At 49.8% G+C, this 26,835-nt stretch overlaps 2 protein-coding genes across 3 annotated transcripts in view; one reads left to right on the top strand and one right to left on the bottom strand.

The window, feature by feature from the left end:
- MYO1H (myosin IH) overlaps positions 1-2,087 on the top strand; it is a 102,084-nt gene extending 99,997 nt beyond the window's left edge. Inside the window, exon 32 of the mRNA XM_045076724.1 lies at positions 904-2,087. Coding sequence (XP_044932659.1) covers positions 904-930 — 27 coding nt within the window. The 3' untranslated portion in view covers positions 931-2,087. The remainder of the gene's footprint in view (positions 1-903) is intronic.
- Positions 1,664-26,819, bottom strand: KCTD10 (potassium channel tetramerization domain containing 10). 2 transcript variants are annotated; one of them, XM_004779113.2, is made up of 7 exons: positions 26,722-26,819; positions 19,673-19,886; positions 11,063-11,232; positions 8,006-8,095; positions 7,639-7,691; positions 6,464-6,659; positions 1,664-4,482 (listed from the first exon to the last, which is right to left on the bottom strand). In XM_004779113.2, exons 1-7 carry the CDS (start codon positions 26,722-26,724, stop codon positions 4,258-4,260), a joined length of 951 nt encoding a protein of 316 aa, XP_004779170.1. In that variant the 5' UTR covers positions 26,725-26,819; the 3' UTR covers positions 1,664-4,257. The 2 variants fall into 2 exon arrangements, with proteins under 2 accessions (XP_004779170.1, XP_004779169.2); XM_004779112.2 differs by having other exon boundaries at positions 8,006-8,092.
- Positions 26,820-26,835: the final 16 nt, after the last annotated feature.

Raw genomic sequence — 26,835 nt, 5'->3', positions numbered from 1 at the left:
AACGAAAGGGTTTGAAGAAAGCAAGCTTACCTCCCATTTCTAGTTGTTAGTGAACAGGATGGTGATGTTAAGTCCTTCTCAGTTTTAAACGTCGAAGGCAACTTTTCACTGGAGGGCGAAGGCTGAGGCTTTGTGGTGTCTCCCGACTTGGGCTCTCCTGGCAAGCTTCTAGAAATACCCATGCCAGAGTCTTGGCCCTGGACGCTGTGATGGGACTGGTGTGGGCTGTGGCCTGCTCTTTGCCATGGGAGCCATGTTGGGTCTGAAAAGCAGAGCTGACTGCTGTCTGAAGTCCAGGCTGGGTGCTCAGTGCTTAGTCTTCCCCATCAGTCTCAGGGTACTAAGCTAGGCGTCCCCATAGCCTTCACTGGCAAGTAGTACACAGGGCTTAGTGTGATCCCATCTTGCTAGGAAATGACAGATTAAAACCTGAGGGGGCTGAATCTTTGTGAGGTATTTTGTAGGTGCACGCTGTATTCTCATCTGATACAAATATATGAGCCAAAAGTCTGTCAATAAATGGGGTGTCTCGTAAATACTTATATTTGCATCCCCACAACTTTAACGGTCTTTGTGGGGTAAGTCGTACCCAAAAGGCTTTCCTAAAATAACTGCCCCTGAACTCCTTCAGGGAGACGTTAAAAATCTCTAAAGTATCATTTCAGCCTTTTCAGCTTACATGCCGTCTTAGGGGTGTGACCTTTAAGGATTCGGCCTTGGGCATCCCCCCAGCTCCGGCGCCTGACTGGCTGGGGCTGAAGCTGCTAAGCAGCCTGTGAGTCCTTTTCTAAATGCCCTCTGTCTCAGCGGCAGGTGGGGTCGGCTTCAAAGCTCGTCCGCACTGCCACTGCCCACCGCTGGGGCGTGAAGGGTCTCTAACCTAACTGTGGGTGCTCTCCCGAGGTGTCGGTCCATGCCAAGTCCTCCTGACCGCTCCCGGGGCCGTCTCTGCTCCGGCTGAGGAAAGCACCCAGGAAGCAGGAGGCTGTCCAGGGAGCTACACCTTCAAGGAAACAGGTCCCCGAGGTTCCAGGCAGAGGAGCAGCTCTGAAGGAACTGAGTGGCATCCATCCACCTCCCAGTTCTCAATAGCCCTGGGGCACTAAAGGGAAAGGTGCTCTTCAGCGGCCCAACCTCAGGTCACCTGCACGGATGGGTTGCAGTGTCCCTACCAGGTCCTTCCCTCGATGGGCACTTGAAAGTGTCATTAAAGGGTGCAGCAGATCCTCTACCTTTGTCAAGCTGCCCCTGAGGGACCATGGAGGAGTATATATACACACATGGTCTGAGAGGGAGTCCTTGTAATTTGATAAAGCTGTGTGTTTTGAATTTTGCTTTAACTAAATGGAACTTAGGTGCTTTGGGTTCCAGATGGGGAGCCATAGCAGAAATGTCATGGCCTTATGTGTGTTTGTGTCTCCCCTGTCCCGGCCCCCCTCCCTCGTGTTAACACGGCAGCAACCCCAGTGGACTCACTCTGGTTTCCACCTAAGACTTCCAGCAGGGTCTCAGCGAACAGAACAGTGACCCCCGCCGGGCTCTCCCTGGCAACTTCAGGTGATAAAGCAGAATGAATGGAGGACAGAGGCCTTGCCCTCTTTGCTGTGAACCCCACCGCACTGCCAGGATTGTGCTGGGTGTTTCTGAAAAGACCCAGAAAACATTTAAACAGAAGCATTATGTAACTTTTATTTTACATGTCCACAAATGCTTGTACAACATACAGTGACTACTTCTAACGTTTATAGCATTTTTTTATAGCACAAAAAGGAAAGTCAGTGACACAGAGGCGTGCTACCGTCACACTGGGAGGAGCCCAGCTGCCGAGGAGGGCTGAGCTGCTGCCACGTGGGTCTCGAGCAGCTGCTTAGGTGAGGGGCAGGGGAGCCCACCTACCCAGAGTGTGGGGTCCCTGCACCTCGGCCAGGCTGCTCATCTGAGGGTTCAGGGTGGGGGCAACAAGAGGCTACTCCAGGATTGTCTTGGGCACAGCCCCCCGGTCACCACAAACAAGGCCACCTTTGAAAAAGCTGTTCTACTTCAATTGTAAGCTCTTACAGTGTAATAAAACTTAACTCTTTACCAAATTTCAGGCCAGTGTTTTACTTAGATGGTTCTTAAGTATAAATATGGGCCTCTGTTTGCCCCACATGCTAGCATAAAAATCAGTTCCTCATGGAATCCATTTGCTAACAGAGCTTGGACCAGCCAACACTTGCTGTCAGCTCCTGGCTATGCAAGCTAATGGTGTTCTCATTCACCGCGGAATGTTTCAGGAACCTGTTCTGATCTCAGGAAAGCAAAGACTCAAAATTACAAGTACAAAGTTAAGGACAAGTGTAAAGACTGCCAGAAACGTCAGCTCATACGGTGTAGAAGCACAAACGCATCCAATTGTTCCACAAACTTACTCCTCACAGAAAAAGTTAAAAATTCATATGATGGCTTTTCCATTCCTACATAAAACATCACAACTGACATTCACTTCAACTTTCTAAAAAAGTTCAACCCAAACGTCAGGGTCGGTGTTTAAAACTCAAACAGTATATAAAATATTTACGAAACAGTATTTAAGCCCCACCCCCCAGCACTTAATAAAACCCTAATGGCCTAATAGAAAGTTCCCCACACAACAGTTTAAAAGGCCTCGACCCCCATACATGATTTTTTAGGTTCAGTCAAGATTGTTTTAAAGTTTTATTGGAGGCTTTGTTGCTCAATACAAAATAAAGGCATACCACTGTCCCAAGAAGGGCAGTATGTACAAAGCCTAAGCTGTAAAAACCATTTCAAAATAGAAACTCGTTTTTTGGAATACACTGTGTCGAAGGCTGCCCATGTTAATACCTTTGGTATAAAACAGTAACATTTCCCTTGAAGAGTAGACAAATCCCATCCATCACCTAACACATGTTCACATCTCCTTTCAACTAGTCTACCTAGTCTAGTTGTGACCAGCCACATCAGTCACCACTCACTTCTGTCCCTTCACAGGCGCAGAGGCTGGGAGGTAGGTAACCGAGAACATCCATCCTCCATAAGCACCATGCGAACAGCCGGGCTCCAGCGCAGGCCCCCTGCACTCCACACAAACACATTCCCATCTACAGTCGCACACGTCCCTTAAACACGAACATAAACACTTAACTGGACCCCAGAGGAGCTACACATCCTCCAACTCTCTCGCTGTGGCCACTCCACACTGTGTAAAACTCAGAGGCAAAGAAACAGAGGGGATCTCTGGGGGAGGGCTATGTACAGCAGGCGAGCTGCCCCGAGACTGCTGGTGTGAACGGGCTCCCTGCCTGGATGCCAGGCCGGGGGACAGAGGCCAGGCCATGTCCCCTTTCTAAGCAAAGGGCAGGACTTCTACTTGAGACAGGAAGCCCAGCTTAACAGGGAAGAAGGCCAAGGAGCCCATGATGTATGTGAGCTCCGTCCACAACCAGGCCATGCGGCCCTTGAGGACGGAGTTGGTCAACAAGGGGGACAAGCGGAAGGGGCAGGAGGTGGGGAAGGAGCCAGGAACAGAGCCGTGCATTTTTTGCCGGGGCCAGCTCTGCCCTTAGCCAGGTGTGTGGGGTCCTGACAGGCCTGCCCCTCCAACAGTGCTGGGAACTGAGAGCTATACTCGAACAGTCAGAGGCACGAAGCCCATCGGTCCTATCTTTGCCACAAACTGCAATCACCTGCCGGTACCACAGGGGCGAAACCCGAGGGCAGAACGGACTTTTAGCAGAGACCCAGAGACAGCCTGGTCTAATGCAGGGGAATGCAGCCAGCATGCCAGCCTGGAGGGTTCTGAAACAGGGAGCTCAGGGAAACCTGTGGTGGCCACCAACTGCAGGGCCCCTCTCAGAGCGGCCAGACTGAGCCCCGATGGAATGCCGCCCCAAAGCCCAAACAGGGAATCAGCACCCACCAAAATAAATACTGCAAACAAAATTGCTCATGTCCACTTCATACCCATTCATACTTTTCTCCGAGAGCTGAGAGCCTGGCTCCAAAGATTCTCAGATCCCCATGAAAGGGACACAGCTTGCTCGAGAACAGGGGTGCATTCACCTGGGGAGAGACAGTCACCCGGTCGAGAAGTATCAAAATAATCATCTGGCTTATTACAGAAACGGATCTCCGGACTGCAGGGAACACGGACGGTGCCCAGGAGTCCGCAGGAATCCGAGTGAAGAGCGGCGGGGGGGAGGGAGGAGGAGGAGGGAGGAGGCAGGAGGCAGGAGGCAGGGACGGTCGGCCAGCTCACTGGTGCAGGTGGGCCCGGTCGTCTGGGCGCTTGATGTGGATCCGCCGCACACGCTCGATCCGCTCCCGCTCCCGCTCTTCGTCCTCATCCAGGTGGTGCGAGCGGCCCGCTGCCCCGCCGGTGGCCTCCAGGAGCGCATTGTCAGGTCCTCGGCCGTCCTGGGCCTCGTACAACAGAATATTGAGGGTCTCCTCATAAATCCGGGCCTCTGGGAACTCCACCTGCATTCCCACAACACGCAAGTCAGGTTTGTTAGCATCACACACTGCCCACCGCCGCTGCCACCTGCTACTTCCGGCAGAGTCACCAGCTCAGGCCCCTGGGATTCCTTCTGAGACCAGTTACTAGTTTTACGGTAGCTTTTATTTTCAATAGACAGTCCTTATGCATGGTGCTTACACAGGTAACAAAAAGGATACAGTGCATGTAAAAGTTCACAGAACAGAGATGTGCATCTTGCTAATGTGGTAAAGGGAAGCAAGCGATTCTTGTCTCCCCGTGACCTTTGAAAGAAAAAGGAACCTTACAGTTTTTCCCTTCTTGGCTCTTTTAAAACAATATATATCTTTTGGAATATATTCTAAATACCAATGATAAAATGTTTTAAAAGTCTTTTTAAAAAAATGTTCAGGACTCTGGTTTCTACTTTGTGGTCTCATTTTTGCTCATTTGCCTTTTCTTCTGAGGCCAGTTCTAGAATCCCAGACAACTGTGTGCTCCTGGAGCCACAGTGATGATAGAAGGCTGACCAGTGGTCTACAGATCTGTGCATGAAAACCCACCCAGCAGACCCTTCACATATCCCAGGTCATCAGAGTTCCCTCAGTAAGGTTCAGAGGAAGTGACAGTGTATCATACGGATTTTTTCTAAAAAAAAGGAAGAAAACCCAGTTGCATGGCCTAAGAAGGTCAAGCCAGCAGAAGACCTGAAGGGAGTGAAGTTCAATTAAGAGCAGATCCGATCTCCAACAGCACCTTGGGGTATGATCTAGCTTCGCAGAATGGCACAGTGACAGAGGTCAAGCCTGTTGGTTTGAAGAAGATGATACAGAAGTACATCCAGAGTCCAGATCTGTCAGGAAGTCGTGTGCTCAGAAGGAAGTCAACAAGCCTGGGAGCTAAGGAATGCCCAGCAGGCCCGTGAGGGTGGAGGACCACTCTAGGTCAGTGGGTCAGAGGAGGGCAGAGAGATGACAGTTAAGCTGTAGGTCATGACTAGAAAGCCAAGGTCAAGCTCTTAAAGGCAGAATGATTCCTCTGATGATTGAGATGGGATGGCACCATCCTGGTGGGAAAGGGTGATATGTGGAGGGTGAGGAACAGCACAGGCTGGGTCCCATCACTGACAGGAGATAATGCAGGTGGTGCGGTAACAATGGTATGAGGATACATCTGAATCCACACTTTTTTTTTTTTTTATTTTACTTATTTATTTGACAGAGACACAGCAAGAGAGGGAACAGAAGCAGGGGGAGTGGGAGAGGGAGACACAGGCTTCTCACAGAGCAGGGAGCCCGAAGCAGGGCTCAATCCCAGGACCCTGGGATCAGGACCTAAGCCAAAGGCAGATGCTTAACAACTGAGCCTCCCAGACGCCCCAATTTTTTTTCCTTTAAGGTTTTATTTTTAAGTTACCTCTACACCCACCATGGGACTAGAACTCGCAACCCAGAGGTCAGGAGGTGCACACTCCACTGACAGAGCCAGCCAGGCACTGCTCTGAATCAGCATTTATGGCAAAGACAGTGAGGTGCATGCAGTACGACTATCCCTGTTTGATAACGGTCAAAAAGGAAAATGCCATTTTGTTTCTCCAAGACCTACACGTGACTGTCTCTGGGGTCCTGAAGATGATGAGTATTTTCACAGTGAGCAATCAGGTTTCAAAGAAAGCATTTTCTTTTTTTTTTTTTTAAGATTTTATTTATTTGACAGACAGAGATCACAAGTAGGCAGAGGGCAGGGGGGGGGGCAGGCTCCCTGCTGAGCAGAGAGCCCGTTGCAGGGCTCGATCCCAGGACCCTGGGATCATGACCTGAGCCGAAGGAAGAGGCTTTAACCCACTGAGCCACCCAGGTGCCCCTAAGGAAAGCTTTTTTAAAGCCTGTCCATCTTTACGTTTGTTTTGCTCCAGGGGAAAGGGGAACGGTTCCAGTACACACTGCAGACTAGCCACCCAGAGCCCGTGCCCTGAGGTCTTACCTTGGTCTGCTTCTTCTCAGTGGCGTAGACGATGGAGGTGCAACAGACCTCGGCAATCTTGCGGCCCTGCCCGTAAAAGGACCAGCAGCAGATTTCGTCCCCAATGACGTCCTTTATGAACAGGACCCTTCCATTAAAGCGCAGAGAGAGCTTATCAAAGAGCTCAATGTTTTTCAACATATTGTCGTCAGAATTGCTGCAAAAGAGCATTTGAGCAGGTGAGCGCCAGCTGGTCCTGACTGCGGGTGAGTGTCTCCACACCCCAGGCTGGGACGGCCACTGTGCTGTGGCCGGGGGAGAACTGGGAGTGACTTGGGGCCTGTGGGCACAGGCACCAGGTCAGAGCATGGAGGGAGCCCTGCGAGCCCCAGGACTAAGAGAATGCAAATGCCCAAGGGAGACTTTTCATCTTGGGTCCATTCTTGGGTCTTGAGGAACCTCATTAAACCCCCTACAGCTGAAACCACATGGTCCTGAGCCAGAAAACATTCTAGAAACCTGTATATATTGCTGGTGGGAATGTAAAATGGTGCAGCTGCTTTGGGCAAACAGCTGGGCAGGTCTAATGTCTAAACCTAGAGTTACCAATGCACCCAGCAATTCCACTCCTAGGTACCCCCAAGAGAAATAAAAGCCTTCATTTTTACTGTAAATAAATGTGCATACGGATGTTCATAGCAATGGCTCCCAGGCGGAAACCCTGACTATGCCTCCACTGACGAACAGATCAACAGAGGCAGAGAAGAGCCACACCTTGGGGTCTGACTCAACCCTAAGAGGAGACGAGGTATTAACACACATGCCCCAACGAGGATGAACCCTGACAACATGATGCTAAGTGAAGGAAGCCAGTCAGGGGCAAGGGAGCAGGCGCTGGAGGGGAACGAAGAATGACTGCTGATGGGTTTCTTTGAAGGGGATGAAAATGCTCACCAAGGAGGCACGTGATAATGGCTGAACAACTCTGTAAATACCCTAAAACCCACTGAATTGTATACTTTAAAAGGGCACCCTTCATGGTAGTGTGAATTCAATCTCATATCTATCACCTGTGTCCCTGGGCATCCTTGAGCAGGGGAGGGCCGTCCTCCCTACAGGAGAACAGGGGGCCAGGCCTGGCCCGTGTGAGCGAGGCTCTCGCAGCAAACACGGTGGCCCGTCCCGCCGCACCTTACCTGGTATATGAGTATTTGTTGTTACTTCGGTTGTAGAGTAGCTTCACGGCTGGCTGAGCGTGGTTATGAAAAAGAAAGGGAAGAGTTACTTGGGGTCGAGGTGCTGTGGGCTTCCCACAGGGCTGGGCCCTGCCACCACATCAAGGGGGCGGCCGGGCATAGCTGGCAGACTGTGGGAGGGGGTGGGCGGGGGTGCAGAGGGAGACTGCGGGACCCACGGCTGGGGGCGGGAGGTCAAGACAAGATGAACGGTTCCATTCTTTACCCCTGCTCAGGCCTTGCTCGGGCACTGAGACAGGTTTCTATTTCAAACCTTATTCATCATTTGGGTAGTGAAAGAAAGGCCATAGGGATGCCTCCAACATACCTTATTTGAAGTCGCTATAAGTTTCTGCTCTTCCTTGGATGAGGTGATGACAGGAACTTTGCAGAAAGGCTCGTAAGTATCTTTGTTCTGCTGGAACAAAATATGCTTTCAGTCTAGGAGGCCTGCATCGGCCAGCATCGTGTTATTTAAGCTGGCCTGCCAGGCAAAGACAGAGTTCTGACGAGGGAAGATGGGGCCACCAGCACTGGGAAGAGAGGACGACTCTTACCACCAGTGATTTTGGGGAAGGGAGGGCCAAGAGTCAGGTTCTTTGGCCGGGGCACTCAGTAAACCCTAACAACGATGATACACTTCCCCAGCCAAGGGAGTCACTTACAAATAAACTCTAAACATGGCAGATGAAATATGACTGGATCGACGCACCCCACTGTAACAACTATAGAAGAATTTAAAAAGTCTGGGCCTATAAGGAGAAAAAAAATGGGAGAAATGAGGTCTACAGACAAAGACATCAAAAATCTCAGACCGGGGGGTGCCTGGGTGGTTCAGTGGGTTGAGCCGCTGCCTTCGGCTCAGGTCATGATCTCGGGGTCCTGGGATCAAGTCCCACATCGGGCTCTCTACTCAGCAGGGAGCCTGCTTCTCTCTCTCTCTCTGCCTGCCTCTCTGTCTACTTGTGATCTCTCTCTGTCAAATAAATAAATAAAATCTTTGAAAAAAAAAAATCTCAGACTGGGAAGATGACGGGTAACTGAGGGGAAAGAGAATGCCGCAACATAGGTCCAAAGGTGGGAAAGAATCCTGGAGGTTTTCAAAGAACAGTTCTGAAGGCTGGTTGGCAGAGGGCAAGGGCAGAGGGCTGCTAGCCAGTCGGCAGAAGTACCACTGAGAGCTGACCCTGCCACATGGATCCCCTTTCCCTGGCAGAAGAAAGGTCTGCTTTCCTAGAGTGGTTTGTACAGATGATGACAGGACTGAGCTGCTCTTCTGAAAAGAGGGGAATTCAGTGAATGGTCCACACACTATAAATGGGGGGTGGGGAGGTGGGCCCAGCAACCAGCCCCTTCTCCTATTCAGATCCCCAAAGGCAGTCAGTCAGGCTTATCCCTACCAGGCAAGAGAGTGGAGGATTCCTCCACAGGAATCTGATCTGTTCAAGGAAAAGGCTTACAGATTCTGACACTGGGGGTTCCCACTGACTTATCATCTACCACTAAAGCCCAATGGACAACAAGGCTCACCCACACACATACAGCTTTTCAGAACCTTAGTCTTAAATTTTAAAAGACCAAAGATTATCAGATTATATGTGGAAAGCCTGTCAACATGAGACTGAAACCAAAATAAAGAGGAAAGTGGAATGAGTCATGACAAGGGCATCAGAAAGAAAACTTCAAGACAGAGGAGAGTAGATACTGAATCCTATGAAACAAGAGCAGTGTTCTATATAAAAAAGAACACTCAGAGAACATGAAAAGCCTCTTGGAAATTAGAAATAGGATAGCAGAAATGAAAAGTTCAAAAGAAGGGTTGAAAAGATAAAACTAAAGAAAACCTCTGAGAAAGTAGAACAGGAAGATAAAAGCAACAGAAGCTGAGAGGAGGTCAGTCCTGGACACTCAGTCTGAAACTAACGGAAACTACAGAATGGGAACCCAAGAGAGCTTGTTTCTAACAGAAAGAAGAGACAAAGATGCACTGGTGTGTCTGAACACACCAGGAAGAGATTGCCCTTTCTGACCACTTGGGGATAAATTCGGGCTATGCACTTAGAAAACTAAGCATACAAAAACAATGAGACAATCACTAACTCTAGCAAACTGAAAAGCTGCACAATGAAGAAAATTTTCACTGTATACTTCATGACTCAACTGCTAACAATATTAAGACATCACAATGTCAACTCTGAATACTGACTTAACCAAAGCTGTGGTAAACACTATATTGGGAAAAGAAGAGAAAGAACATGTGTACACATTTGGTAGTGGTTGGGCTGGTGGTACTGCATGAGCTAAATTTTTATTTTCTATACACCAGAGCATAATGTTGAAAACTGAAATGTCAACAAACAGGAGTATAAGAAGTATGAAAGTAAACAACTGTTGAAAGAATTGACAGAGGAGGGACACCTGGATGGCTTAGTCGGGTAGTGTCCACCTCTTGGTTTCAACTCAGATCATCATGCCAGGGATGAAAGATCGAGCCCACGTTGGGCTTCGCACTCGCGCCTGGAGTCTGCCTGAGAGTCTCCCTCGCCCTCACCCACCCCCCCCAAATAAACAAATATAATCTTAAACAAACAAACACAAAAAGAATAACAGAGCAGAAAAGTATGATGTACATACATTACTTCAACAAAAAAAAAGTAAATAAAAATACTAAAGTAAAGGCTATAGCATACAGTCAGATTTACAATGACTTCAGACTTTCAGGGTAGAGGTGGTATGCGGAAATAACAGTTCCTCAAGGAGCTAGGCAGTAAAGGTACTGCTCCAGTGGAGGGCCAGCCAAACATGTGGCCTGAGGGAGGCACAGACAAGAGCCTCCCATATACAGATTCAATTCCCATGAAGACCAAAAGGGACTCTTACGAGTCCACGCCATGTTGGAACTTTGCTTTATAAATAAATGGCTGTTGGCTGCGGGCTATGTCCAGCAGCACTTTACTTTTATAGGGATTCTGCTATCACCAGACTTGATCCCAATGATCCTGCTGAGACGTAGGGGTGTCTGAGGTCTGCAAAGGTTACATAAGACTCGAAACAAGGACTGATGGGATGAGAATAAGTCCTGAGATGCATCCAGAAAGCGGATTAGGTTTTATACTCCATACCGAAGGGTTTCAATGTTCATGGGAGATGAGCCAATGCGACGGCAACTAAAAGCCAGAGGGTAGTTAGGTGGCCTAAGCATTACAGGGAAGCCTCTAAGGGGTCACTGACCAAAGCAGAGAGAAGCTCTTGGCTCTTGGGTTATTTGTGAACTCTCACATCTCAGTGAGGAAGGAACTGCCCCCATTTCGTGGAGAAGGAAAATGAGGAAATCAAGTGGGCCTGATACCTCCCCACTTGTATGGGGAAAAAGGGTGATACCTACTTGTAAGGCTGCCTGGCATTCTTCCACCAGGCCCTGGACCAGGTAGTACTTGGCTTCTGCCAGCAGCTCCTCAATCTCCCGACGGCTCTCGGGCAAGGGGACCGCCCCGTCACGAAGGTAGTTGAGTATCGTACCAAAGTGCTTCCCACACCGGTCAATAAGGATCCAGCCTGCGGTGGAAGGAGGAGAAAGGGGGGGGGCTAGTTACACGGGCACTCATCTCCTGGGAGGTGAAGACAAATGGGGTCTCTGGGGCTCCCTCCGCCACCCAGGGAAGAGCAGGACCACGGAGAGGGCAGCAGCTCCACCTGCCTCACTATCAGCAAAAGGCTGACCTGTCTGGGAAGCACTGAAATGATCTGCAAGGCCCGCTGCCTGGAGACAACCACAGCCACGGACTCACTTGGTCTTAGGCTCTCTTGGATGTCAGGACCCCTGGGGCCTCAAAGAATGTTTCTAAAATATCCTCAAAAATCCCTTAGCCAGGGGGCCTGGGTGGCCCAGTTGGTTAAAGCCTCCTAGGATCCTGGGATCAAGCCCCACATCGGGCTCTCTGCTCAGCAGGGAGCCTGCTTCCTCCTCTCTGCCTGCCTCTCTGCCTACTTGTGATCTCTGTCAAATAAATAAATAAAATCTTAAAAAAAAAATGTGCCAATTGCTGACCCATGAGACACTCCTGGGGGTGGGGACCAGGAAGGCAAGCCCTTCAGCTCCAATCTGGGGACTGGCCTGCTATAGCTCCACTAGGGATCCCCAGGTTTTTACAATTCCTCTTCAGAAATGCAAATATATGGTGGGGGTGGGGAGGGTTGTTTCTTGCAGAAAGAAACAATGCTTAAGCCTGGGAAGTGGAGGCACAAGACGAGGGGAGGAAACAAAAAGACCTGCCTTGACAGAGGACAGAAAGCTCTAGGAAAGAAGCCGTGTTGTAGAGAAGTCCCGCTTCCCCCAGGCCAGCAGGGGGAAGACAAATGGGGTCTCTTATCCCCTATTACAGGTGAGAGGACACCAAGGCACAGGGTGGTTAGGTTTAAACAGGAATCTGTAATTTTTATGCCCACTTTCCTCCACTGTTGCTCAGTTTGGGAGAAGGGGCCCACACTTCCACTCTTAATACCATGGCACCCTGCCCCAAGTCCTCTGCAGACCCCCAGGCCTCGCTGAAACACAAAAGCCAATAGCAGCAAAGATACCCCTTTCATATCCAGAGTCACAAGTCCACCCACCGTCCCCTTCCCAAATCCAGCCCCGCCAAGTATGCTCTCAGGGTTAGAGGCACTGTATCTATTTGGCATTTGCAACAATCCCTAGGCGAGTTTCGTAAGAAGGCCTTTTCCATACTCCTGTCCTATAAACTCCTCAGCCCATGGCTCCTGGACTTTTGCTTAAAGGTCTGCTCTTGGTACTTCCCCACGGTTATGGTTTCCGGACTATAGTGGGAAGAGAGTAATTCCCAGTGTGGCAAACACAATGCAATTGTGTGGCTCGGAGTTAAACCCTGGTTTCAAGGAAGGAAGAGGCCTTCACAGGTGTGGTAAATCACATCACCATGACAGTGACTGCTAAACCTCATCCCACTGAAGTATGGAAGTGCATACAGCTCAGAAGCCTACAGGGTCCTGGGCGCGGGGGATGACTAGACAGCATGTGCCCTGCCCCCTGGGGACAGGAGATGGAGAGGCTCTTCTTACTCCAGCCAAGAACAGCCAAGCAGGAAGGTGGGCCTAGGGCTGCGTGTGCCTATGATACTCCAGGGGAAGCTAGAAATGCAGATTTCTCCGTGAAACCTCTTGGTTTTTAAACAGTGGCAAACCAAGAGGTCATTAATGAGCTCTAGGGCAAGGAAAAACTATCTGCAGGTTGCATAGGGCCTGCAGGCCAGCATTCTGCAGCCTCTCTGCTAACCCTGGATCAAGTGATTTCCTGCCAATGAGTGGACAAGGTGTGGGAGGACCACAGTATCTTCCCAACAGTTCTTTCGGAAGGAGGCTAAGTCCCCTGCACTGTCCACAGATGACAACAGAATCTCAGAGAGGTTTAGGGACATTCCCAAGTCAGGGAGACAGGACGAGACCACAAGAAGCAAGTAAGAAACTCACAGGAAAGCTCCTTCCACCAGAATTGAGTAGAGCCTCAGTCTTTAAAGAAATGGCAACCCACTTAACTCAGCAGCTCTGGGAAGAAACTGTCCACGTTTCTGCCTTTGATGCATGGACAACTTAGCTGCTCTGAAAGAGCAGGGGCCCCTGAAATAATTATCCAAGTGACAGTCCAGAGTTTCCATAAACGAACAGGCAGACCGTGACACTGGGCTCCAGCTCAAGAATGCCATCAGGAAATGCTTGTGGTGAAGGAATCATACTTTGGACAAATAAGGGCAAAGGAGCCGGCTGTACTTGCCATGAGGTTTCAATTAGCATTCTGATTTTAAAATACGTTAGCTGCTTTCAAAGCTGGAATCTACCCCTTTGAAACAGCTTGAATGCCTTGTGTGTAGAAAAGCAAATGGAAGTCAAGCAGTGCCTTGCTTGCGGGGAGTCTGTCCAGCTGCCGGGGAGCACGGCTGCTATTGCAGAAGGCTGCACCCGCCAAGGGAGCCTGGCGGCTGGCAGCCCATCCAGCAAGGCTGCAGAGCAGAATAGGCAGGCACAGATCCAGAGGCTGTGGAATGGTCTGGGAGACAGAACCCAGCCCAGCGGTCAAGGGCAAGGGCCTGTGTTAGAAATCCAGTTGTGCCACCTACTTGCTGGATGATATGGGTATTGCACCAAACTCCCTGTCCCCCAGCTTCCTCTCCTAAATCTGGTCCCCCTCAGGGCTGGCACAAAGGTATGATGAGAATGCACAGGGAAACACGTAGCACAATGGCATCACTAAATGAGGTCTTGTACAATGAGCCCTCCCTGCATCTCTTCATCATCCCTGGAGAAGAGAGCAGCAGCAGTGTCCAGAGGAGGCTCATTTCGCCCTCATGAAAGTCCCCATGGCTTTCAGGGTATCCTGGGGAAAGCTTCTCTCAGGACCGGGCACTGGGTGACAAGGTTTCCTACCCCCCCCCCCACTCCCAGCCCCAACTGCATGCCATGAACTTCTCCTTTCTCCTTTCCCTGCCCCCACCTCCAGGGGTGGGATGGCGTTGGGGCGGGGGTGGGTAGGACGGGACACTGACCTCTCCTTAGCACTGTAAGGTTTTTATACTCTCTGTGGTTCCCAAACTTGCCTGTTAGTAAGTCACCTGAGGTGCTTGTTGCAAATTCAGATTCCAGGAAGCTGCAGGGCAGGGCCTCTCAGCCTCAGCACTACTGAGATTTTGGCCCGGATAGTGTTTTGTCATGGAGGGACTGTCCTCTGCCTTGTGGGGTATTAACAACACGCCTGGCCACTACCCATAGGTGCCAGGAGCATTCCCACCCCTAAACTGTGACAACCAGAAGGGTTTCTGGACATTGCCCAATGTCCCCTGGAGGTTAAAATCATTCCTGGTTGAGCACCAGTGAGGTAGATCAAAGACCTACATGTGGGGAAAAAAAAAAATAAAACTTTGCAGTATCCAAAAAAAAAAAACCCACCATGAGAAAAGCTGTAACAAGTCAGACTGGGAGAAAATATGTACAAAACCACAAACAAATGGATCCAGAATACTTTCATAAAGCAGTAAAAAAAAAAAAAAAAAAAAAAAAGGAAAATGTGTATATAAGATGCAATCACGCAGTTAAATGATAAAATACAAATGACAAAAAAGCTGCTCAATAAGCTAGAAATTAGGAAATGTTAAGTAAAACCTGAGTATCAGATCATAACCAGCAGACTGGCAATAATTAAGAGGTCTGTGCCTAGGGTTGGCACAAACTGGGACGGTGGGGAGTTTCTAAGTCAGCACAACAGCTAATATCAATCCAGCCACGGATGCTAGCCCAGATTCCCCTCCTGGGAGTCAACTCCAGGACAGACCCCCCAGTGGTGGGTAAGACCTCAACACTGCAGCCCCTGAGGTGGCTGGGTCCACAGTCTCTTCATTTACCAGAACAGAAATAGGACTTTCTGTGTGTGCTATGGCGCGGCAAAGGCTGGGAAGCTCTGTCCCAGGGACACTCACACATGCCAGGGAGTGTTGAAGAAAGGCGATATTCCACATGGTGAACACTAGAAGCAACTGAAACAACCTTCAACAGAATATGGATCTATAAACTACAGTACATCCAAATGGAACGTCTGAGTCACAGCTCCATCTAACAACCATAACACTAAGAAAGAGGCTACATACAATGTTAACACCATCTATATAATGTGGGAAAACACACCAACAGTACATTGTTTAGGGACAGAAACAGTGTAGCAAACGTAATTCCAGGACAGATACTCATCAGTGGTTTTCACCACTGGATGCACATTAGAATCCCCTGCAGAGCTCCTGGAAGTGCTAACACCCAGCGCATGGAGGGGGGTGCTTTTGGGGGGGAACCCAGGCCTGAGGCTTTATCTCCCAGCTGAGTCACTGTACTAGAGAGGTAGAAATTCACCTCCTGAGCCCAAGGTCAGGCAAGTGGTTACCTCTGAAGGGAGAGAGGCAAATGAAAAAGGTGAAGAGAGGCCCCATTAAGCCAGGTAATGTTTTATTCCTTGTCTGAGTGGGGGTGCTGTGGAGAACAAAGGCAAAAGAAATGTAGAAAAAATTAAATCTCCTCACAACTTGCAGTCCATTGAAAAGGTGACCTGAGACAGGCATAGTGACCTTTCTCCCAGTACCCATCTGCCTCAATAATTAACACTTTGCTGGGGACAAAGGCCTGAATAGCCTATCTCTGGGATCCTGAAAGTCTTAACACAAAAAAATACCTTTGGAAAGTTCGTTTACCTCTACCCGCCCTAAATACATGTTGCCAAATCATCCTCGAAACATAAGGCCCACTGAAACACATCTTTTTAAAAAGAATTTATTTATTTATTTATTTATCAGATAGAAATCACAAGTATGCAGAGAAGCAGGCAGAGAGAGAGAGGAGGAAGCAGGCTCCCTGCTAAGCAGAGAGGCCATCAGGCTCTATCCCAGAACCCTGAGATCACAACCTGAGCAGAAGGGAGAGGCTCAACCCACTGAGACAGCCAGGTGCCCTGGAAATTCATCTTAAAGGTCTCATGACTAAGGGTTTACTAGACAGTAGTAAATGACCTTATCCGAACAGCAGCTAGCCCCCAAGGTCCTGGAAACCTGACGTCCAAATCCCTTTGAGACTTAGGCCACCCCTAACTGCCTCCCCACTTGAAAGTATATAACCAACCATTCCTCAGGACCTCAGTGCAGCTCTTCCTTCTCATGGAGTCTGTCCCTGACCACGTGCGTTAATAAAAACCACCTTTTTTGCACCAAAGATGCCTCAAGAATTCTTTCTTGACCATTTGCTCCTCGGCCCCAACATTTCACGTCAGGGGCATGAGGGATTTTGTTTTAGTAATCACATTTTGAAAGCTCTCAATGTATTCAGAATTTTATGGAAGAGTGCATTCTAATTTAAGCAGGAGGCATGGAGATCTCAGGGAAACTATCAGGTATGATGGTTTTCCCACATAGGACAACTGATTTCCCCACTGGTTTCCAGGGGAATGTGTGCTGATAATAAGATTAATGATTTCCTTCTCTAATCTGGTTTACATACTCCCTCATTCCAGAAACGTTAGCAAGACCAGAAACCACTGTGGAGGGGAGAGTGGGAAGGGAAGCTCTGTACTAAGGAACAGGGTTATGAAACAGGCAACCACAGGTGAGAACAGAGGCAGAACTCTTGTTAGGAGAGGTGCCACATCCACCCACGGTAACAAGGCATCAGGTAAAAATGCCACTACTGGAAGAGCCACGCCTCTCTGGGGAGGAGTCTGGAAAGCTATACTTTGGGGGCAAGATAGAACTGCACAGCACTCACCCCCAAGGCCAAGGCAGGCCCCCTCTCCCCTGGGTGCTGCCAAGACCTGCTTCTCCAGCCCCTCACAGCACTCCTCCCTCCCCCTGGACACACCCCACCCAGGCAGGCTGCAACAGGAGTGAGCAGTCCCCACAGACTGAGTCTCCCAACTGTCGTGAACTCCACCAAAAGCCTTCCACTGTTCATGTCCTCACTTAGTCCCGTCACAACCCTGGAAAGCATTACCCCTCACAACTTTGAAAAGTGGAAACAAGCTCAGAGTCAAGCTCAAAGTCACCTCTGTCCTATTACCAGAAAATGCCAGATGAGTCCACATCAGCCCAGTGCCACATACACAGCAGCTGTGACTGTAACCCTGGGACAGAACCAGGGCCCAGACCCACTCACTGCAAACTGCCCCGTTCAGGAACCAAACACACGCAGTACAAATCGCCAACAGGCAGGAGAGCACGGGGCACAAGGGAGAGTCTATCACCTACCCTAGGGCCCAGGTCCTCTCCTCGGGCACCCTTCAGGGGTTTCCAGCAGCTCAGCACCTTGCTGTTCCATGCCCTCGGAGCCCCCCGCCCCCAACTCCTCAGCCAGCAGGACACGCTCCTGCACCCACTCGCCTCAGGAAGTTGCACTCGCTGCTAGGGCCTGTGTGTGACAAACCTCACTGCAGCTGACAGGCTTCCCACCCGAAGCCCTAGGTGCAGCTGTGAGATGCGAGACGTTCAGGTTAATCTGTAGACCCAAGGGTATACCTTGGCCAACACTCAGGCCACCGGTCAGGCCGTGCGGTGTACTCACCAGGGCCAGCAGGATGGCGCTGCCTGGCTCAGGGTGGGCCAAAGACCAGACACAAAGCTGGCGATGACCCAGTATGCTGCTGCGCCCAGGCAACCTGGCCCGGGGGCTGGGCCCTCGGTGAACCAAGGCCAGCCCAGACTATGAGCCAGCAAGCCCTGAGCTCAGTGACTCTTTCTTTTTAAGAAAAGTCCCATAGCTTTTGAAAAGGATCTCTCACTTATTGAAAGGTAGCAACAAACAGTACCACCCCAGGAAGGGTGAAGCTGAAGAGTGAAAAACCGTGAGATGTCACATGGTGAGCATCTCGAGGCAGGCGGAGGGCTGGATGGAGCTCGAGCTCTAGCGGAGCCTCACAAAAATGTCCGGGGTTGAGTGCCAAAGGCAGCCCTGCTTCCCCCGGAGGGGCCATGGTGTCCAGGAAGCATCGGGGCCAGTGCAGCCTCCGCCAGCTGTTCAGAAGCCCGAGCCCAGGGAGCACCCATGTCTCTCCCACTGTGGGATGGATGAGCCTCAGCACCGGCTTGTTCCCGGTGTGGTGTTAGGACGCAAGGAGATGAGGTTCCAACTTAGCTTCCAAGGTGACTCCGCCGCTTTTCTTGAGCCCCACCAGAGACTGGGGAGGGCGGAAGAAAAGCTACAACAATCCTGGGTTCTCAGATAAGGTCTGTTTCCTTTTGCAGCTGGGGTGCTATTGTCTCGGTCTCTACAAATACTCCCCTGGGCGATGCTGGGTGTGGCTCTGCAAAGGGGATCCTCCCACTCATAAAAAGCTCTGTGCTCTCTGAGTGAGACACGGAAGGAAGCTCTGGGGCTCCAACCTCATGTACCTGATGGCCTGGCCAGAACCCTGAGTTTCCCTGGAAGCCCAGGGAAGCAGAACCTCAAGCCTCACAGCCCAGCCTTCTCTAGGACACCAAGGGAAACAAGCTAACTAGCGCACAGCTCAAGCTTTGGGTCCCCAATCCCACCTACCTATAACAAAACTCGCCCACCCTCCCAGGGACCAATGTCCCAGGGAAGGCAAGAGCATTAGCACAGCAGCCGACCTCAGAAACAGGTAAGGCAGTGTCCAGCTAGGCTGTAGTCTGGCCAGATCTTATGCAATCTCAGGCCAAAGAAGGGAAGGATGGTGCCATCCTTAAACCCCACGTGACCTGCCCCATAAACCCAGGCAGGCAAGACTGTTTCCCTTGTCAGGCGCTCTTGGATTATTCCAGGTGGGGAGCAAGATCACTTTAAAGAATTCTTCACCTTTCATGAACATGACTTGCCATGAGGAAAAAGGAAAGAAAAACATGGACTGAATGTATGTATTTGGAATACTGCGCACCAACAGCCCCATGAGGCAGGTATCACTATACCCATGTTACCTGGCTGGCATCACCAGCTACTACACAAGAAGCGGTGACTCAGTCCAGATCTTGAGTCTCTGTCAGGCCCCCGTCCCGGGAGGACAAGAGTCCAAGAAAACATTCACGTCTCTCCCTCGCTCGAGCTTCACTCCAAAGTCACAGAATCACCGCTGAGAACTGGCAAGGGACCGACCAGGACAGTTCACCCAGCCACCATTTCAGAGCTGAGGCTTAGACTTTCTCAAGGTCACAAGGCCTATCGACAACTGGGTCAGGACTACGAGTCCCCGCCCAGGTGACTCCAACTCCTCTTCACATCTCAGCTCATCTGTGACCTCCTCAGGGAAACCCTCCTTTACAACACCCCCAGACTAGATCTGGTCTCCTGGGGGACTCACTGTCAAGGCTCCCCACACTCTGAGACAACACGGAGCGCAGCTTGAAATCTGTAGCTGTGTGGACAATTGCCCCTGTGCCACTGGCCTTCTGAACCAGAATGAAGCCCCCGGGCCACAAGCCCGTCCCCAGAGCCTGGACGGTGGACTTACCTTCGCTGTCCGTGAGCACTTCCATGCGCCCGCTGAACATGGCTTTCAGCATGGTGTCCTGCTTGGTAAGCGTCTGCATGGTGGTGTAGTAGAGCGCCCCGCCCACATTCAGCTTCACGTACTTGGAGCTGGGGCTAGTGCCCTTGAAGGAAGTGGTGCGGGTAGCAGCTGCTGGCACCGCTGAACTCACCACACTTTCTCCTGACATCTCTTCCTGCCAGTGGAGAAGACATGGGGTCACCAGAGACACGGCGCCAGGCCTGCTTTTTACCTCTTGCAGCCTCTGGGTTGAATCTGGCGTCCAGAGGGGTTTTGCTTGGCCCATATCTATACCACATTTAAATCTTAAAGGTGGCTCCCAAGGTTGACAACACAGGAGAGTTCACCAAAAAAGCCCCTGGATTTCGGGCTCCTCTTAAAATCAGAGGCCAGGGGAGCCTGGGTGGTTCAGTGGGTTAAAGCCTCTGCCTTCGGCTCAGGTCATGTTCCCAGGGTCCTGGGATCGAGTCTGATGGGCTCTCTGCTCAGCCAGGAGCCTGCTTCCTCCTTTCTCTCTCTCTCTCTCTGCCTGCCTCTCTGCCTACTTGTGATCTCTATCTGTCAAATAAGTAAATAAAGTCTCAAAAAAAAAAAAAAATCAGAGGCCAACTGGGCCCCCAGACGCCCACAACTGGTGGGAGCTGGGTTACTGGGTACCCCAAACCCCACCCGGATAGCCTCATATACTGACCTCCCCTACTGACGCTGTGAGTGCAAGTTTATCACTTGATCTTGTGTCCTGACGACTTCCTTTCTGCCTGTTCCCCACATGCCAACACCCTGTACGCATACTAAAGCAGTTTCCAGCATTGCCCAAGTCTCTCAGGGTTTCCTTATTGTCACACTCAACCTCTGAACTGCAGATGAAATCAGATTTTATGAATCGAGTGCGATCCCAACTACCACTCCTTATCCTTCCTGTCAGGGGGAAGTGTTTCTCAGGACTACATGACAGACATTAAAAACACTTGGAAGCAAGTTATTACAAAATTAGAGACTTCCTGTACTAGCGCTGCCCCGAATAGCAAGATCAGATGACAGTCTTCTTAATGGCACTGCCAGCTTGTGTCCCTCTCAAAGAAATGAACATACCATCTGATTTAAGCAGGCCTATGAAAGGAGGCTGTACTCAACGAGAACATTTGTTTAACAGGTAAGGGTCTATGGCTGGAGAAGATGTCTGAGAGCGGGACGAATCTCTATGAGTCTAGGGCACAGTACAGAGGAAGTGGCCCCTGACAGCCAGGACCTGGGCCACCACTCATTTCTGGGCCTTGATGTTTCCTCCAAACAGGAACAATTCATACAGCATGTCACGATCTGACAAGGCCACTCAGTGGCTGATGGGCCAAGACATAAACAAGACTATTCTGTAATTAAGTCTGAACACAGACAAAAACAAGAACATTGCCTGAAACAGAAAAAGTGACCAAACCTTGCCATATCCCAACAAATGTGACTTCCTGCTTCTTCTTCTTCTTCTTTTTTTTTTTTTTTTTATTTATTTGACAGAGATCACAAGTAGGCAGAGAGGCAGGCAGAGAGAGGAGGAAGCAGGCTCCCGGCGGAGCAGGGAGCCTGATATGGGGCTCAATCCCAGGACCCTGAGATCATGACCTGAGCTGAAGGCAGAGACTTTAACCCACTGAGCCACCCAGGCGCCCCCTCCCTGCTGTTTCTTTACCAGTTAGAGCTCTAGCCCCATTTCATTCTTCCCCACCTTCAACACAGGAATTACTGAGGCCCCACCCAAGAATTAACCCTCCTTCCTGACAGCATTCAATACAGAGCAAAACCCCACTTCCCTGAACCCTTACCCACAATCACCCAAGGCAAGCCACAATCCTCTTTCTGAAATGTTCAGTGGTTCTCCCTTATTGTCACAACTTTTGACTATAGGCAAAGGGGGGTGGGTAGACAGGACAAAGCTTTAAAAAACAATACCCTGATCCTGAAAAAGGATTGTTTTTTAGATTCTTTATGCCTTTCTATCTTTTCAGGATCTCCCACAATTAACATATATTACATTTATAATAGGAAAAACTCAACTGTTGTTTCTCAGTGGGAGAAGGGACTAATGATGAGTGGCAACCTGCATCCACTGATCAGTAATAGCACAGGCAAGGGCCATCCCTCTCAACCTCCGTCTACCCAAAAAGAGTGGCCCGGATATCACCCACTGGGGGACTCTAGTAGGGGCCCTGGAGGAGGCGGCACAGGAAGAATGGGCTCCTGGAAAGAAAAGTGTTTTTTCAAGAAAATGTTCTTGCTTTATCACCTGGTGTGAAAGAGAAAGCAGTGACCCCTCCCTTCCAGCTTTCCTTTGAAATCAGTCCCCAGAAACCCTACACTAAAGGTTATCACCAATACTTCCCCCAGAAATACTCTGTCCACGGGAAGATAGAAGTAACTGGGGACAAGAAAGAGTTTGGTGGCGGAGGGTGAAGGCCTACAAGTGTGGCGTTTGGGGGTTTTTCAGTTAGGGAAAATTGCTCCAAAATGGAAATACTTTTTAAAGCACCCTTTCCGATCTAAATTCACACAAAATGTGTTTTGGGAAATGGTCTAGTGTTTTGTAACACACCTAAGAAACAAACAAATCAAAGTATATTTCAATGTACTTTTACTTTCCAATACCTTTTTGAAAGATTATTTGCACATAGGAAAGTACCTTTTAAGTGCGTGGTTTGAGGAGTTTTGGTCAGTATATGTATCTGTTCAGCCACCACTCAGATCAAAATAGAGAACATTTTCATGGTTCCAGAAAAGCCCCTCCATGCCCCCACCAACGCCCTTCCTGCCCCCACCCAGTAGGTACCAGTTTTCATCTCTACCACTACATACAACATTTAAAATCCAAACAATGCTGGAACACAGTTACTGTTATTTCCATCTAGTAGATTGGAACAGAAGGCGCGTCCCAGAGAAGTTCAGTCACTTCCCAAAGTGCCCTGGTACTGGAGGTGGGTCAGTGACAGAGCAAGGATGTGGGCAAGTCCCATCTGGCCTTGGGCCCATGATTTTTATGAACATTCATGCTTAAAATATAAAGTGCTGGAACATATACATTGAGGAGGGAGTGCCCCACCCTCCCTTCTTTATCAAGTACAAAAAAAGCCTTGAAAAAAGATGGGAGGCAATGTGTGCCTAAGGACTTGGGTTTTGAAGTCAGACCTGAATTTAAGGGCCCAGCCCTGCCATTTGGTTGACCAGTTGTGGGAGCCTGGGCGAGTCATCTGAGTCATGTCCCGTCTATCAGACAGGGACAACAGCAGTGTCTCCCTCCCAGGATGGCCATGGGGGACGATGCCACAAAGCACTCAGCGCACTGGCTCAGTGCAGATACCACAACACAAAAGACTCAAACTATGATTATTTGAGAATGTGCTCAAAGACTCCAATTATCTTCTTTCTTAAGACCATTTCCAGCTCTACCAGAACCCCACCTGAATCACTAAGAGATAAAGGCAGAAACCATCTGGATCTAGGCTGAGACTCCAGAATGGACAAAGAAAGCTCCGAACCTTTCCAGAGCCCACCCTTCCAAACGTCAGTCACCTCAATTCGGGAATGGCCCTTGGATAAAAGGTTCTGACTGTTCGTGTCCCTGAGCCCGCACGACACCGAGCTAAGGACACAAAGCAGCAGACAATAAGCCTCTTAAAAAGCAAATCTCTCTACAGAGAGGACTCCTCTCTACAGAGAAGTCCTCAGTCATTGCTACTGGAATCCTCCTTTTTCACTTGTTTCAAAGATTTGATTTCATCGTTAATGAGGTTGGGGCAGGGGAGAGCAAGAGTGGTTATAAGAAACAAACATGGGGGGGCACCTGGGTGGCTCAGTGGGTTAAAGCCTCACCTGGGTGGCTCAGTGGGTTAAAGCAGAGGCTTTAACCGCTCCTGAGGTGTGGCCACTTCAGGCTCCAACGGAAGTGACTAGATAGGTACCAAGGCACCAGTTAAGGGCGCTGGGCTCCGTGGTGACGGTACCCTGACTTCAAGCCCCTGGCATCCCTCTAGAAACCGGATGCACATCTGCCCTCCAGCTCCCTCTATTTCTTCCCCTAGCACCCCCTCGCGCCCTTATGTTTAGAAGCACCTGGAAGTCCTTTCTCCACTTTCCTGAAACCCAGAGACTGCAGTCACAACTTTCAATTTCGATTCCAGGGTCCTGGGATGGAGCCCCACATTGGGCTCTCTGCTCAGCAGGGAGCCTGCTTCCCCCTCTCTCTGCCTGCCTCTCTGCCTACTTTTGATCTCTGTCTGTCAAATAAATAAATAAAATCTTTTATAAAAAAAAAAAAAACCAAACACGGCATTAATTGGTATTGGTTACCAATTCCATTCAATCAGAAGAGTTTAGTCCAGTTAAATCTCTGAGTATCCTGTTGCAGATTCTCAACAGTAGCTCTCCCCTTACCAAAAAAAAACTGACATCAGGGTCCTATCGTGTAAATTCTGATGTTAACTGGTCTGGGAATATGGCCAGGGCAACAGAATTTTTTTTAACTTCCCTAGGGGATTCCAGTGTGCAGCCAAGATTGCAACCCACCACTCTAAGTAGTTCCATGCACCTATTAATTTCATCCTCTAGGCGAAGGTCCCCAACCTCTTGTTCAATTGGCCTAGTAAATTCCTGGCTGCACGCAAAAATAAACCAAAGCATCATGAACAAAACCCAGCCCCTATCTCACAGCTTCAGACCCACAGACAGGAAGCAACTGTATACATGCTTAAAAAATAAAAATCAGGCCAAGAAGGAAAAGCGTTGACCTGAAAAGAGGCTTGAGCAAGTACAACAGGAGAAGAAGGCACCAAATCCTTCACCCTTGCTCGTTTTCCATACAGCTCTCTGCAACTGTCTCTCTTGTGTGTTGGGGGGAGATGTGCATGTGGAAGGTTTGTTCAAAAGTCTGAGAAACCTTGAGTAGTCTCAGTTCCACCACTTCCTGTGCAAGGTTCAGACAAGCGTTTTTTTTTTTTTCTTTCAGACAAGCATTTTAACTGAGTCTTAGTTTCCTTTCTTGTAAAATGAACGTAAAGCCATAATCTTCATAATAACCTTCAGGGAATGAATGTTAAAGTACTTGACACCTAGCCCTTAGTGAACCTCAAACTTCCTTAAGACCAGAGGTCCCAGACCAGGCTGTATTACAATCACCTGGGTGCTTATAGGCCAATTCATCAGAATTGGGGGTGGGGAGGGCAGGTCAGCAGTATTTAAAAAGGTCTTCAGGGGGGCGCCTCTGTGGCTCAGTGGGTTAAAGCCGCTGCCTTCAGCTCAGGTCATGATCCCAGAGTCCTGGGATCAGGCCCCCCATCGGGCTTTCTGCTCAGTAGGGAGCCTGCTTCTCTCTCTCTCTCTGCCTGCCTCTCTACCTACTTGTGATCTCTGTCAAATAAATACTATTATGAATAAAATTGTTCTCTTAATTAAAAAAAAAAAAAACACTCTTCAGGTGATCTAAGGTGCAGCCCCAGCTAAAAGCCACAGAGCGAAGGTGCTTCTTTAAGCAGCTTCATCAAAGAGCCAAGGCCTTTTTGCTAATTATAAAACTTCCCCAAACTAAGGGCATTTCTACAACTCAGGAAAGTCTGCTGTTACATTTCAACCAAACTGCACCACATCAGCCACATAACCATAGTTATTATTTTGCACCCAAAACTTGCTTATAGGGCACCTACTGCTATTTCCAAGTGTCCTGCTAAATTATTTTCTCTCCCTCTGTGCAAGCTATTGGCCTCTTTCTCCCAGAGGTCCAGTGAAGAAGACATAATCATCAATCCCACTTTTTAGGGGAGAAAAACCAAAGAATCAGAACTACAAGTGTCCTCGGGACTCAGGCCCCTTTCATTACAAAGCCCAAATCAAGAAATCATTAATCTCCCGCAGGGTGTGTTCAAACAGATCGAGGGAACCCACTTGCAGACTGATCAAGTAATCAGTGGGAGGGCTTGAAAATTTGGCCATTTCTAACAAGTTCCCAGGTGATGCTGCTGCTACTGCTGGTCTGGGGAGCAGTTTGAAAACCACACTAGTTTAATGCATCCTTCTCCTCAGGTGGTCCTTATCTTGCATAAAATGGAGCAAAGTCAGATACAAGTTGGCTAAGGTTTCTCGGCAGTGTCCTTGAAACTGATCTTCTCTAAAGACTGTTTTCCAGGAAAGACAGGAGGCAAAGAAGGAACAAGGCGGAACTTTGGTCATTCCCACCCATGGCCAAAGGGCCATTTAATGTACAGACCCTTAAAAGATCACAAGCAAAACGAACCCTTCCCACCGCTGGACGACAGCATGACCCATTCCCAGCTCCTGAGGTGTGGTCACTTCAGGCTCCAACGGAAGTGACTAGATAGGTACCAAGGCGCCAGTTAAGGGCGCTGGGCTCCGTGGTGACGGTACCCTGACTTCAAGCCCCTGGCATCCCTCTAGAAACCGGATGCACATCTGCCCTCCAGCTCCCTCTATTTCTCCCCCTAGCTCCCCCTCGCGCCCTTATGTTTAGAAGCACCTGGAAGTCCTTTCTCCACTTTCCTGAAACCCAGAGACTGCAGTCACAACTTTAAAAAAAAACCCCAAACGCTCCGCCCCAAGGAATCTCCCGTCGCTGTCAGAACCTAACCGTTCTCTTTCGCAACACCCTCCATCCTCACTCTCCACCCCAATGTCCATCTTCGACGACCCCTCTTTGTTCTCTTCACAATCACCAATCCCATTTCCAATGAGCAGTCGACTCAGAGACACCCCCCAACTCACCCACACACAAATCTACTCCCCCAAGACCAAACTCTCTTTCCCGATCCCCAACAGCCAAGGACCACCCCACCAAATTATCCACCGAAACCCTTCCCCCACCCCCGGCCTCGCCCCCCCAGTCCCCCAACCACCTCTCCCCTTTCGCGACAGCCCCTCACCGCAACTCCCTCCACCCTCGGCCCCTTCTCTACTCTGCCTCTGCGGGCTCTCCTGGCCACCCAGAGCCCCCCGTTGGTAGGCAACGCCCGCCCTACCATGAAAAGCCGGAGGACGCAGGAGTCTCCAAAACCGGACTGAGAGAGGCAGGAAACACCCAGCTCGCGCAAGCCGGGCGGAGAGGCGGGGCCGGGGCGGGAACTTCCGCTGCC

Source organism: Mustela putorius, unplaced genomic scaffold, assembly GCF_011764305.1.
Source record: "Mustela putorius furo isolate JIRA1106 unplaced genomic scaffold, ASM1176430v1.1 tig00000193_pilon_pilon_pilon, whole genome shotgun sequence".
Taxonomy (NCBI): Eukaryota; Metazoa; Chordata; class Mammalia; order Carnivora; family Mustelidae; genus Mustela; species Mustela putorius.
This window is presented reverse-complemented; position numbering and strand designations above follow the sequence as displayed.